General features: G+C 34.8%; 1 protein-coding gene and 1 pseudogene across 1 annotated transcript; one reads left to right on the forward strand and one right to left on the reverse strand.

Annotated features, from left to right (window-relative positions):
- The first annotated feature begins 1,624 nt into the window (after window positions 1–1,624).
- On the forward strand, window positions 1,625–8,559 carry LOC120218173 (annotated as a pseudogene).
- A 239-nt stretch (window positions 8,560–8,798) lies between these two features.
- LOC120218172 (calcium-dependent protein kinase 24-like) lies at window positions 8,799–11,781 on the reverse strand. The gene is made up of 8 exons (XM_039215141.1): window positions 11,197–11,781; window positions 10,795–10,918; window positions 10,465–10,608; window positions 10,184–10,336; window positions 9,956–10,071; window positions 9,690–9,857; window positions 9,361–9,594; window positions 8,799–9,105 (listed from the first exon to the last, which is right to left on the reverse strand). The coding sequence occupies exons 1-8, from the start codon at window positions 11,713–11,715 to the stop codon at window positions 8,965–8,967; spliced, it is 1,599 nt and encodes a 532-aa protein (XP_039071072.1). The 5' UTR covers window positions 11,716–11,781; the 3' UTR covers window positions 8,799–8,964.
- Between the last annotated feature and the right edge of the window lie 624 nt (window positions 11,782–12,405).

Raw genomic sequence — 12,405 nt, forward strand, 5'->3', positions numbered from 1 at the left:
CAATATCTTGAATTGCACAAGCCCTTTGCTTTAAAGGGAAGAGTATACCACTACCCTTAGGCCTGCTTTCATTGTGGAAGACTGGAACCCGCGGGACAGAACTAGAATCAAACATCAGGAAAGACCAAATTATTTTATTATCTCGTCCCAACACATGTCCTTAAACCTTGGTTGGTGATGATATTTGGGATAATGTTATTTACATCATGCGTAGGACTCCGATATTTGTGGTTCTCTTCACATTCAGATTCGAAAATATTCTCTCTTAAAAATATTTGCTAGAATCAAGTAAGATAAAACTGAGTAATTTTTTTAATAAAAAAATTATAGACTAGAAATAGTAGTGAAAGTGATAGCTAAGCTTAGTTTAGAAATTTCATTTTATTTTACAATGGGAGAGTACAAATTTACAAGGGTTTGGAACTATGGAGTACAGAGTTGTACTTGACACCAGTGATTGAATTATTGGCAATAGAGACTTGTACTGTATCACCATTGTGTAGTACATTTGAAGGCATGTACTAAATCACTAGAAAATGTATTTATAAGCTGCTTGATTCTACATTTCCATGTTGTCAGCAAATGTTGGTAACAGGCGGAGAAGTCCAACCGGGTCGACCTTAGAACACATGATGTTAACTTGAAGTGAGTAAATCTTTATCCACTAGTTTCCCATCACTTGGTGTGTTCTCAGGTCGCCCCTGTGGGACTTTTCTTCGCCGTTTTTTCATACAACTCCGGATAAATTAAGGTAGTTATCATTCTTTGTACGTATGGTTTATTTATTGTTGTTGCGTTTTAGTTTTAACTTCGAAGAATTCATTTGGTTTCAACTTTTATATCCATATTTGATATTTGTATTTCCAATGAAATCCGGTATAAATACAGGATAAAACCTTTCCAAGTTAAGGAGAAAGAAGATAAGACAGTGATGAATTTGGGCATCGAGCATGGACCTTTCATACAAAAAAAGCTGCGGTTTATTTTGAACGATATTAATTCGATTGATATTATTAGATATTAATTTTGTTTGTACAATAAAATTGAGACAAAATCTCAAATTTGATAAAATACTCTAATTTTCACCTCTTCCACGAAATTCCTTATAAGGTATTAAAACAATAAAGGCTGATTGATCCAAATCTCACCTAAGCTTAGATGTATGATGTAATTTAATTTTCACATCGATAAGATCTTTATAAGTGTCAATTTTGTTCAAAATTGTACCACTACGAAAAATATCATGCACAACACAATCACAATTAATGATAGTTCTATCATTTATTAATAATTTATGGGATGAATTGAACTCTCTTTTTCTTCTCAAACTATCGTGTTCATAATTTTTTTCGTTTCCTAAAATCGTTATTTTTTGTTTTGTTTAACTCGAAATTTTATTTTACATAAACAATTTATTTAATAGAGATTTAATTGATATTACTGAAAGCGAATTAAAAATTTAGTGATTTTATTATAATTTTTAAAAGTTATATGACCAAAATACAATCTCTTTAAAAGTTTGGGGAATATTTTTAGACTTTACCCTTAAATTAAATAGTGGAGTTTCGAATTACATAAACTCTGGTTTCTACACAGGAGTAATATTGAATAAAGATAATTCATAAATAAGTTCTCTCTCTCTTCCGTAACACCTAATTCAATTACATAACTTTCCTCACCAAATTTTCCGTCTCATTTCTCACCTAAGCTTATGTTTCCCTTCTCTTTCAGTTTTTCACTTTCTCTCCATCCAAACAAGACCTTGTCTTCGTCATCTTAGGTAAGTGGGAAATGGAATCGGAGGACGATATGATTGACGACTCAGTCTCAATGGAAGACGATTTCTACAGCGGCGATTTCAGCTATTGCTACGACGACCCTAACGATAACGATAACGATTATTACTCCGACGAAGACAATAATTACGGCTTACTTGAAGACGACGACGATGATGATCGAAATGCCACCGTTTCTCTTCGTCCCCAGGTCATCTTTTTGATCTTTTATTCAAATCCGAAAAAAAAGTAAATTCTTTTTATAGCTTGATTCCTTTTTAAGTTCAATTTATTTTAAGTGTGCTGTTGAAGACGCTACTGAATAAATTCCATGGAATTACTGATATTTTAATTTTGGAAAATGGACAATTTAGACAAAACAATAGCGGAAAGATAAGTTTTTTAGTGAAATTAGTTGCAAAAGTAGAGGCGGCAACGCCTGGAAACGACGACGAGGGAAACTTAGATAATGTAACAACTGATGAAAGAAAAAGATAATTCAAAGTAATATTTGGAAATTTGTATCCTTTTGCTCATCAGATCAGTGGTAGAATGATAAAACAGAGTTTTAAGTAGCTAATAATGACTGATTTTCAGACTCATAAGGAAAGATTTCGTAGTTAATGATCGCGTACGGTGTCGCAGAATCTCCTTCGATACAGTTGCTGATGATTTTCTGGACTTCTCTTTTTTTTTCTTCTTTTGATTGATTCGGAATTCAAATAGCTGGTTAAGATAGTTCTTGATTACATCTTTTTTTTTATTGGTGATGAGGTAGTTTTGGGGTCTGATTTCGGGGTTTGTTTCGTTAATGATGCAGAAATGAAAGTGGACACTAATCATTTTCCCTACGTTCTTACTAGTTGATAGTAGAGTCACTAGGCTTGAAATTCAGAGTTTAGAAGATCGAAAACATTGTGCATTGAATTTAATGCAAGTATTTCCAGCTCTATTACAATATTAACATGCTTTTGTTTTCTATTTCAGTTAAGCTATACTGTTTTGAAGGAAGCAGATATAAAACAACATCAAGAGGATGATATTTCTAAGGTTTCTACTGTCCTTTCAATATCAAGAGTTGATGCAACTATTTTGCTCCGATACTATAATTGGTAATTTTTTTTCTTCCTCTAGTCTTCTGTTCTTTTGGTGTTATTTTGGTTAATACTGCATTATTCATATTCCTTTTGTTGGTACAGTACAGTTCTTAAAATTCAAGGTTGTTTATGTCTTCTGTTTTAAGTATTAGTTTGTGTTCACCATTTTAGAGGTCCTTTTTTGTATAAATCATGACAAGTGAGCCATTCTTCTTCTTCTTTGCGGGAAGGTGGCTGTGACTGCTTCCGCTTGCTGTTAATTTCATGAATTAGGCTGTTTGTATTGTTAGATTCCAGAAACTTGTTTTTCTGAACATGGTTGGCATAGCAGGAGTGTCAGTAAAGTGCATGAGGAATGGTTTGCTGATGAAGAAGGAGTACGGCAATCTGTTGGATTGTTGGACAGATCTATGATTTTGCTTATTCTTTTAGAAACTTCTTCTTTTCTGATATTTTATCTTTCTGAACTACCTACCTGACACATCTTGTTGCTTCCCGATCAGCTTACTTGCGGGATTTGTTTTGAATCTCTTCTGCGTGACAATATTACTTCAGCTGCTTGTGGTCATCCCTTTTGCTTTTCTTGCTGGCGAGGTATCCCTCATGCTTAGTCTGATAGGTTAATTTTAATTTTCCACTATTCAAAGTGATTGTTTTATGCACATGTTTTTCGCAGTGTTTGAAATTAACTTTTTCTGATGAATATTTCCTTACTAACATACTACCATTTGGCTTCGCTTACAAGTGTTTTGATTTTTCATATATCATCAATCATGTAGCGAAGTATTAATTTCTGTGTACTTTGTTATTCAGATATTTTATCCTTGTCTTTTATTATGCTTTTTGTCAGGAAAAAATTGCTTATACTTTCATTGGTATATTTGGTTTATTATCGTAGGTTACATTTCTACTACCATTAATGATGGTCCTGGATGTTTATCACTGAGATGTCCTGATCCATCTTGTAATGCTGCTGTTGGCCAAGATATGATTGATAAGTTGGCAACTTGTGAAGAAAAACAAAAGTATTCTCGGTACCTACTTAGGTCCTATATTGAAGACAACAGGAAGGTATGCTTTGTGAAGACTCTTCTCAGTGCATTTATGCATGCAAGTGTTCCATCTTGTTTAGCATTTGTGCTGTGTGTGCAAAGGAAAATGGGCATGAATTGCTACTTCCATTAGTTTTGATGAGTTATATCTTTTCCGCTTCCATTCTTGTCCTTATTTCTTCTTTTGCTCACTGGCAGACCAAGTGGTGTCCTGCTCCGGGGTGTGATTATGCTGTTGATTTTTCTGTTGGTGGTGGAAATTTTGATGTGTCCTGCATCTGCTCACATAGCTTTTGTTGGAATGTAAGTACAGACTTTTTGTTTTATTGTAGATTAGATTTCATGGGCATTACTCTCTAATAGATGTTTAAGTTATGCCAAATCTTGGTCTCAGTGTACTGAAGAAGCTCATCGTCCTGTTGATTGTGATACTGTGGCAAAGTGGATTTTGAAGAATAGTGCAGAGTCAGAAAACATGAATTGGTAAGATACATTTTAAGTCTTCGAGATGGTTGTTTTTGCTGGATTCATATTCCTTAATCTGAATTTGGACTGAAGTGCTACCACTGTTTTTCTATTTGGCATATGCTATTCATATTGGTAATTGAGAGAAATAAAAAGGTTATATACTAAACCTCTTTTCTTTTTGGCCCCAAAAGAAAAACCTCTTTTCTGCTTTTGCATTGACTTCCTATTCCCTGCATTTTCCCATATTCCTTTATTTTCTTAAGAGAACATGCAAGGGGAGGTATCTGAAGTTCTGAATTCTGTTATTTTCTAAGTTCATTTTTATTTTGCTGATTGTGCATTCTAATGATTCATTCTTATTTTACTCTCTTCCACATATTAGCCCTTCATTTATTTAAATTGTATCTTCTCTTGTAGCTTGGATAGAATATGGTGGAAAATCTTGCTATCTCGTTGTTTACCATTTTTGTTTGGTGTTATGTTCAGGATACTAGCTAACTCCAAGCCTTGCCCCAAATGCAAGCGGCCAATTGAAAAGAACCAAGGGTGTATGCACATGACATGCACACCACCCTGTAAATTTGAGTTTTGCTGGTAAGCCTCAAATCCTACATTGATCCAGGAAAAAGGATGCTGCTTGATTTGAGACATATTTGGGGTAGTCTGTCAATCTGTTTAGTTAGGGTACAAAGTGGGTAGGGTTAGAGCTAGTGGTTTTATGGTAGGATACATGGATCAGTCGAGGTTTGATGCAATCATAAGTCTCAAACGAAGATTGAAATTGTGGGAAAAGATTACTTGAAATTCTGGACGGTTTGCTGTAAATGGTAAACCAAGGGTACTTTAACAACAAATAAGTAGGGGAGGGAGGAGAGAAGAATACAAAATGAGAGGAAAAGAGAAGAATAATTTTGGTATCCATGCCTTAGTAATCTCTACTTTTGTAATCAAATGATTTAAAAAGGATCACTTTATTTTCCATTTTTTTAACTTTGTTGATTAAAGTCTACGAAAATGTGAAGAATAATAAAGAATCCAGGGCTACCCCTAAATTTACTAGGACTAGGATTTGTAATAGGAATTAACCATTAAACAGAGAAAATAAAAATCTTGGTCTTGGAGAAAATAATATTAAAACTTGTAGAAAAATATGAAATTCTTCAAGTAACATAAATTATATTATTACTGGGGTGCATTATTTTATGAAATTATGATCCTGTTCCGAAAAAACATGGGCTGAACATGGTGAGAGAACTGGTGGCTTCTATGCTTGTAATCGTTATGAAGCTGCTAAGCAAGAGGGTGTGGTATGGAAACTACGAAAGCTTTTTTGGTCATTGTGCTTTTAGAATCTGCTTGAGTAATGGTTGAACCAGTGACTCATGATTCATATTATTGCCTGCAGTATGATGAGGCTGAAAGAAGGCGAGAAATGGCAAAGAACTCCTTGGAGAAATACACCCATTATTATGAACGCTGGGCAAGCAATCAATTGGTACTTAAAGTCTTCTCTTACCTCTTATTTGTCATCGCATAGGCCCTTAATATATTTTCTTCTACTTTGCATTTTTTTCTTAAATCAGCACCTATATTCGGGATGATGTTATCTGCTTAATGACTGTGCTACTGACTGAAAATTTTAGATGTTTCATGTCAAATATGAGCGTTCATGTGCTTGTGTATCAAACAATGGTGTTCGGCATGCCAAGGGTTTCTTGAATTACTTTTATATGAGTTAACAACTTTACTCATTATATCTTAACAACTACAGCAAGTGATGAAGATGGGAAAGTAGGAAAGCGAACAATGTGAATGTAGGCCTTTGGGATCCTAGATACAAAAAAGAAGAAATTATCTGTTTTTGTAGAAGTGGAAATCTTGAGACTTTTGATCTTTTGATGTGCCATCTTTAAAATTGCACTGGGAATAGAGAGGTTCCTGTTTGCTGCTCAGATTGTAGTAACTAGTAATATATTCTATTGGCAACTTGGCAAGTATACATGGAGAAAGTTATAACTTCAGTAGAAAACAATGAGTTGGCATTGTCTTTTAAATGTTATTTTGGGTGTTACATGCTTCTGCAACTGATTTTATCTTAACTTTCTCTTTTGTATCCTTTTATTGACTTTGTTGGTAAAATATCAAATTTTGCTTTTGATAATAAGTTTGCATAACCTTAAAGTTCCTATTTGCAGTCAAGACAAAAGGCGCTTGCAGATTTAAATCAGATGCAAACTGTGCATGTAAGTTCTTACCAAATTTCTTTTTATAATTTTGAGGTGTTCATCTAGGTATTCCCTTTTATCCCCTTGTTAGCAGAATTTGTTTGTGCTTTGTTTTCTGCATCTTCATCTTTTTGGCCAGGTGGTTGGTTCACTTATTAATCGCCTCTGATTGTTTTTCTCTTCAAGTGATTTTTTATAAAATTTTGCCAATTTCCTCAAGTGAAGTTTAAAATCTTATTTTCAACAGAAGCAGCAACTAAAAATGATTTTATGAAGTTTCAGTGTAGAATGAAGTAACTCTACTGTGTTTTTATTAGGTATAGCTTATATTTTGAAATTAGAATAGTTTCTTGAAGGAATTATGTACATTAAACACTTATTGGCTTATTGCTATATTTGGTGGCGGAAAGGAGTTCTAACTGTTGAGATTCATGGCAACAAGTGCTATTATGTAATTGAATGCATACTAAGACTATTTTTCCCATTCTGTTATGCATACTAAGACTATTTTTCCCATTCCGTCCTTCCTACCATACAACTGTTAGAATTTATATTTTAATGCAGCTTTAAGATGGTTCCATGTTATCAAGTTTGTTGGTGACCTCATAACTATATTAGGACTGTCTGAGTAAAGTTCTTTGTATTTTTCTTTTAATAATATATATATATATATTTGTATATTTTTAATTTCTGAGCAAATTTCTTTAATTTTGCCAGCTTGAGAAGCTTAGTGACTCACAATGCACACCCGAGTCTCAGCTTATGTTTTTAACAGAGGCATGGCTTCAGGTAAATGATTGTCATTTGAGCATTGTCTGCTTTATCTCTTTTTCAGAAGAAATATGTAATTCATGTTTTTGCGATGCATATAATTTTGCAGATAGTCGAATGTAGACGAGTTCTCAAATGGACTTATGCATATGGATATTACCTTCCTGAGCATGAGCATGCTAAGAGACAATTTTTTGTGTACATGCAAGGTATGTGCAGATTTTTGAAAATGCATGGACGAAGTACATTTGTTTAGAAAATTGTTTTTCTAAATGTACTATTAATAATATACCTACTTTGTATCTTGTTTAGGGGAGGCGGAGTCTGGTTTGGAAAGGCTTCACCAGTGTGCTGAGAAGGAATTAAATAAATTTGTTACTGCTGATGGCCCATCAAAGGAGTTTGATGACTTTCGTGCAAAGTTAACTTGGCTAACTTGGTATGTTTATTTACTTTTGAATGAATGAATTGGTGTTTAGCTACGTTGCTCTGTTCCTTTATTTTTCTCGAGCCCCGTATCTGAAGTATATTTAGACATGAGTATGGGGATATGATCTGCCAAGAACCGTTTTCAACTATCCGGTAACATAGTTCCTGGGTAATCTGGCTTTCTGTTTTTCTCATCTTGAAGCACTGGGGATGAAAATGAAACCTATCTTGACTACATTGGGAGGGACTTGTGAATTTTGTTGGTTTTGTTCGTTTTTTATTCTCTTTATCTCTCTTGCTTTTGAATTTTACCCGTCTGTCTGTACTTCTCCATGATATCTTCTCCTTTGCACTATTCTCGACATGTGCAAACTTCTTGCTTTCACTTTTAACCACATTTAGTAAAAATGTTCCGCACGAGCGACAGGATCTAGAATGATTGTGAGTGCGTTTCTGATTCAGTTTCTGTAACATTTATCTTCTACAGTGTGACAAAGAATTACTTTGAGAATTTGGTTAGAGCACTTGAGAATGGTCTAGCAGATGTCGACTCCCAAGCTGCAGCCGCAAGCAGTAAGACAACGAGCTCGAAAAATACAGGAGGGACTAGCAAAAAAGGGGGCAGGGGAAAAGGGAATTCTAAATCTGGTGGTTCTAGCAGAAATGTAGATGATACAAGTAACTAGTCTTGTAAACCGCTGCGCCTTCTAGTTTCTGCGTTTCATAAATTATATGTTGGGTGGTTGTTTGGGGAGGGGGGGTTTCGTCAGCGGGAGGAGCCTACCGTTTGTCGTAAGTGTGCTCTTTTTCTGTATATATACTATATAATATATGTACTTGTACATGTAATACAGACATCTTACCATATATATATATATTTATAACATGCCAACTTGCTTTTGTTCTTGAATTTTGTTCTATGATTTATTGGCTTTGAATGCAAATATTTATATATAAAAAATATAATTCATTTACCTTGTTTCTTGTACAACAATTTGTAGCATTAAAATATACGTTAATGCAATCACTTTTGAGCTAATGATAGGACAAATTTTAGAATCAAAACAGAGCTGAAACATATGATAAATTAAAAGATATAGGGTTCAAACAATTTACAGAGGAACAAATTTTGGGATGCTTGAGTTCGTTACTTTAGTTGGCCAGATTTTCTTAACATTTTGATACTCACTGCATTTATCAATGCTCTAGAATATTGGCGGGAAGCCATTTTCCAGTCCATGCCTGTTAGCATCATTGCCTTGAACTCTTGGTAACTGATTCTACCATCCTACAAAGCAATAGAAAAAAGTTATTGGTTTCTAGAACTCGGGCTTAGTTTGGTTGTTTCATTCAATCACTACTTGATTTCTACGGTGTAATTGAGCTTAAGCAGGAAGAAACTCGAGCTCGATTTGCAGTAAAAATGGAACTGTTTGATCTCTCTTAGGTTAGGCTTGATGAAGCTTTTATTGTTATGCTATACTCACGTTTGAATCGTGTTACTCGAGTCAAAAAATCAAGATACTTGATTTCGGTTCATTACCTTGTCCTTGTCGACATCCTGCATGATGTCCTTGATGAGCTGCTCATTGTTGGGGCCAGGGTCATCTTGAAGTAAAGCTTCTCTCAGTTCTTCGAATTCGATATAACCACTTTGGTTCTTGTCGAAATGATGGAAAGCTTGTGTTAGATGCTCGTCGTTCCCGATCCTTTTCAAGTGAACCGCCATTATCACAAATTCCTCGCAGCTCAACGACCCACTTCCATCAATGTCCGCCTTTCCCACACAAAATAAAAAATTCCAAGTTTCAGTCCGATATTCATGATAATTCATTTATGTCTGCAACCGCAATAAAAAAATGACCAACTTACTGCTTCCATTAACATCTGAACATCAGGATCACTAACAGAGTGACCAATTTTCTGAAGTCCATCTCTGAGTTCCTCAAACGATAAGTATCCGTTGTCGTCAGTGTCCATCGTATTGAACATCTCGATGATCAAATCGATTTGTTCATTCGGCAAGTTGTCGGCAACCACCTAGAAGAGACAAAATGAATGTTTCTCCAGCGGTGGTTCCTTATAAAGTCGACATCGATTTAAACACTTAAAAGAAGGTGGTTTTCGAAAATCCTTACCCTTAGAACCTTCTTCTTGAACTTGCTCATCAGTGAGAACTGCTTAATCCTGGTTCCCACATTTTCACCCAGATTGAAGTTTGGAGCTTGCTGCAGGTTCTGTATCCATGTATGCTCTTCATTTAACAAACAAAAAGAAACACATTAGCTTCGATCTATGTTACTTGAAGTCGAAGTATAAATGTTGGTGTAACGATCGGATCGGATAAATGGATGAAGCAAGCGTACCGAGAACCTCTTGAACAGACATTCGAGTGAAGGGGTTAGGATCGAGCATGTTTCTAACAAGATCCTTGGCTTCATTAGAAACTTTAGGCCAAGGATCCCTTTCAAAGTCTATGTGACCTTTTATTATTGCATGAGCAATTCCTTCCTCAGTGTCTGCACTAAGCCAATTAATCATGTAAGAACCGGACCGAATCGGTTTCAACCAGTCGGTCCGAATATGTTCCGATAACGGTGACACATATACTTGTGTCGGAATTGTATGTAAAAGGAAGTAGCAATACCAGCCCAGAAGGGGGGAACACCACAAAGCAAGATATAAAGGATAACTCCAGTGCTCCAGATATCAATTTCTTTCCCATAGTTTCGCGTTAAAACCTCTGGAGCCATGTAATATGGACTTCCTACTATGTCACTGAAACGCTCACCTGCCATTGCCATCAACTATTAACATTAATTCTTTACAAAAATAAGTTTTTTCCTATAGTTTATGTGACGATATTTAAGAGATTACATTCAAAAGAATTAAACTCGAATTTCAACATAGATTTTTTTTGACCTCTTAAATTCGAATAAACATCAAAACCGAATATTATAAGAAGAAATGAGATTACCTGGTTCATAGAAAATGGAGAGGCCAAAATCAATTACTTTAATTGGGGCACTTTCACTTTCATCAGCCAACAAGAAATTCTCAGGTTTTAAATCTCTATGTACAACTCCATGTTCATGGCACACCTGTAACAATTTCCTCACACCTCATAATAGGCAAAAATATGTAAAATATCATACACAAGCATATGTAAAAATGACCTTTAGCGATGAAGGAAAAGATATAGCCTCAAAAATAAAATAAAAAAACGTTTTAGCGATGAAGGAAAAGATACAGCGGCGAAAAATAAAAGAAAATATGTTTTTAGCGACGAAGGAAAAGATATAGCGGCGAACAATAAAAGAAGAAATGTTTTACCGACGGAAAATAAAAGAAAATAAAGATTTAGAGACGAAGAAGTTACCTTTACAATCTCCAAAATAGTTTTAATAACCTTAGCAGCCGCTCGTTCCGTATAATGACCTTTAGCGACAATTCTATCAAAAAGTTCACCTCCACAGCAAAGCTCCATTACAAGATAAACAGCTTCATTATCCTCAAAAGCTTCCTTAAATCTAACCAAATTCGGATGCTTGGGCAAATGCTTCATGATCTCGACTTCCCTCGTTACGTCTTCAATGTCGATATCCGTTTTCAGCTTCGCCTTGGATATTTTCTTGCACGCGTAGGCTTCTCCGGTTTCTAGCTCAATACATTGATATGTGATACCGAACTCGCCTCTCCCCAGCTCGCTCCCTAACTTGTATTTCTCCAAGATGTTCTCCTCCAACGGATCTTTCAAGACCTTGCTGTTGGCCGATCGTGTGCTCTTCGATTTCCATATGCATTTCGGGTTGAAATAGAAACGTCCGGATTTCGATTTCGGGTAAGCGCCTTTTTTTACGCCTATTAGCCTCGATGGTCTGGCGACGCAACTTCCCATGGGATGGTAGATATGATGAAGATTGAGTAAATTAGAGTTGATTTGGTTTGATGTTTTAGGTCATAAAGCATACCCTGGGAAGCAAGAAAAATGGTTTTTTGTGTGCCTGTTTGGATAGAAGGAAAATGCAAAACCTAGCAAAGAAAACGAGATACTAAATTTGGTTTATTTTGAATTTGGTTGAGAATATTTTTTTGAGTTATTGGTTTTTGTTAGATTTGTTCCCTCATTTTCTTAAGACAGTTTAAATATAGATTATTGTCCTTAATCACACCAGATTTTAATGCTTTATTACTAGAACCTCTAAAATCTAGGATTTTTTCTTTTAATTTTCTTTTGCAAATTAATATTATATTTACTTTGTAGGTTTAAAATTTGAATTATATTCATCAATAACCATTAAAATTGTTTTTAAAATAATAAATAAAAGATAATGGAAAAATAACATATTTTTCATTCAACTTTTACAAAATTATTATTTTAATCAATTCATTAATCTAATCGAGTTTTATTCACCTTAATTGTACAAAAATATTCTTAAATTAATCTATTCTACCATACTTTTTCTTCTTGTTTCATATGTATAGACAGTGTAACAGTGTTGAATTATCCATCAGTGGAAAGTTTGAGAGCTGAATGGGACGGAGTGGAAGAAACATAAACTATTTCTCATGAATTTAAATTACGGTC

This window comes from Hibiscus syriacus, unplaced genomic scaffold (assembly GCF_006381635.1).
Source record: "Hibiscus syriacus cultivar Baekdansim isolate YM2019G1 unplaced genomic scaffold, ASM638163v2 tig00110195_pilon, whole genome shotgun sequence".
NCBI lineage: Eukaryota > Viridiplantae > Streptophyta > Magnoliopsida > Malvales > Malvaceae > Hibiscus > Hibiscus syriacus.

Excerpts from the sequence above, each read along its gene's own strand:
- LOC120218172 (XM_039215141.1), bottom strand. The coding sequence starts at position 11,715 with ATGGGAAGTTGCGTCGCCAGACCATCGAGGCTAATAGGCGTAAAAAAA. Across the intron at positions 10,337-10,464 it reads TGTTCCCCCCTTCTGGGCTG|ACACTGAGGAAGGAATTGCT; the intron begins GTATTGCTACTT and ends GGCTTAGTGCAG. Across the intron at positions 9,595-9,689 it reads TTCAGATGTTAATGGAAGCA|GCGGACATTGATGGAAGTGG; the intron begins GTAAGTTGGTCA and ends TGTGTGGGAAAG.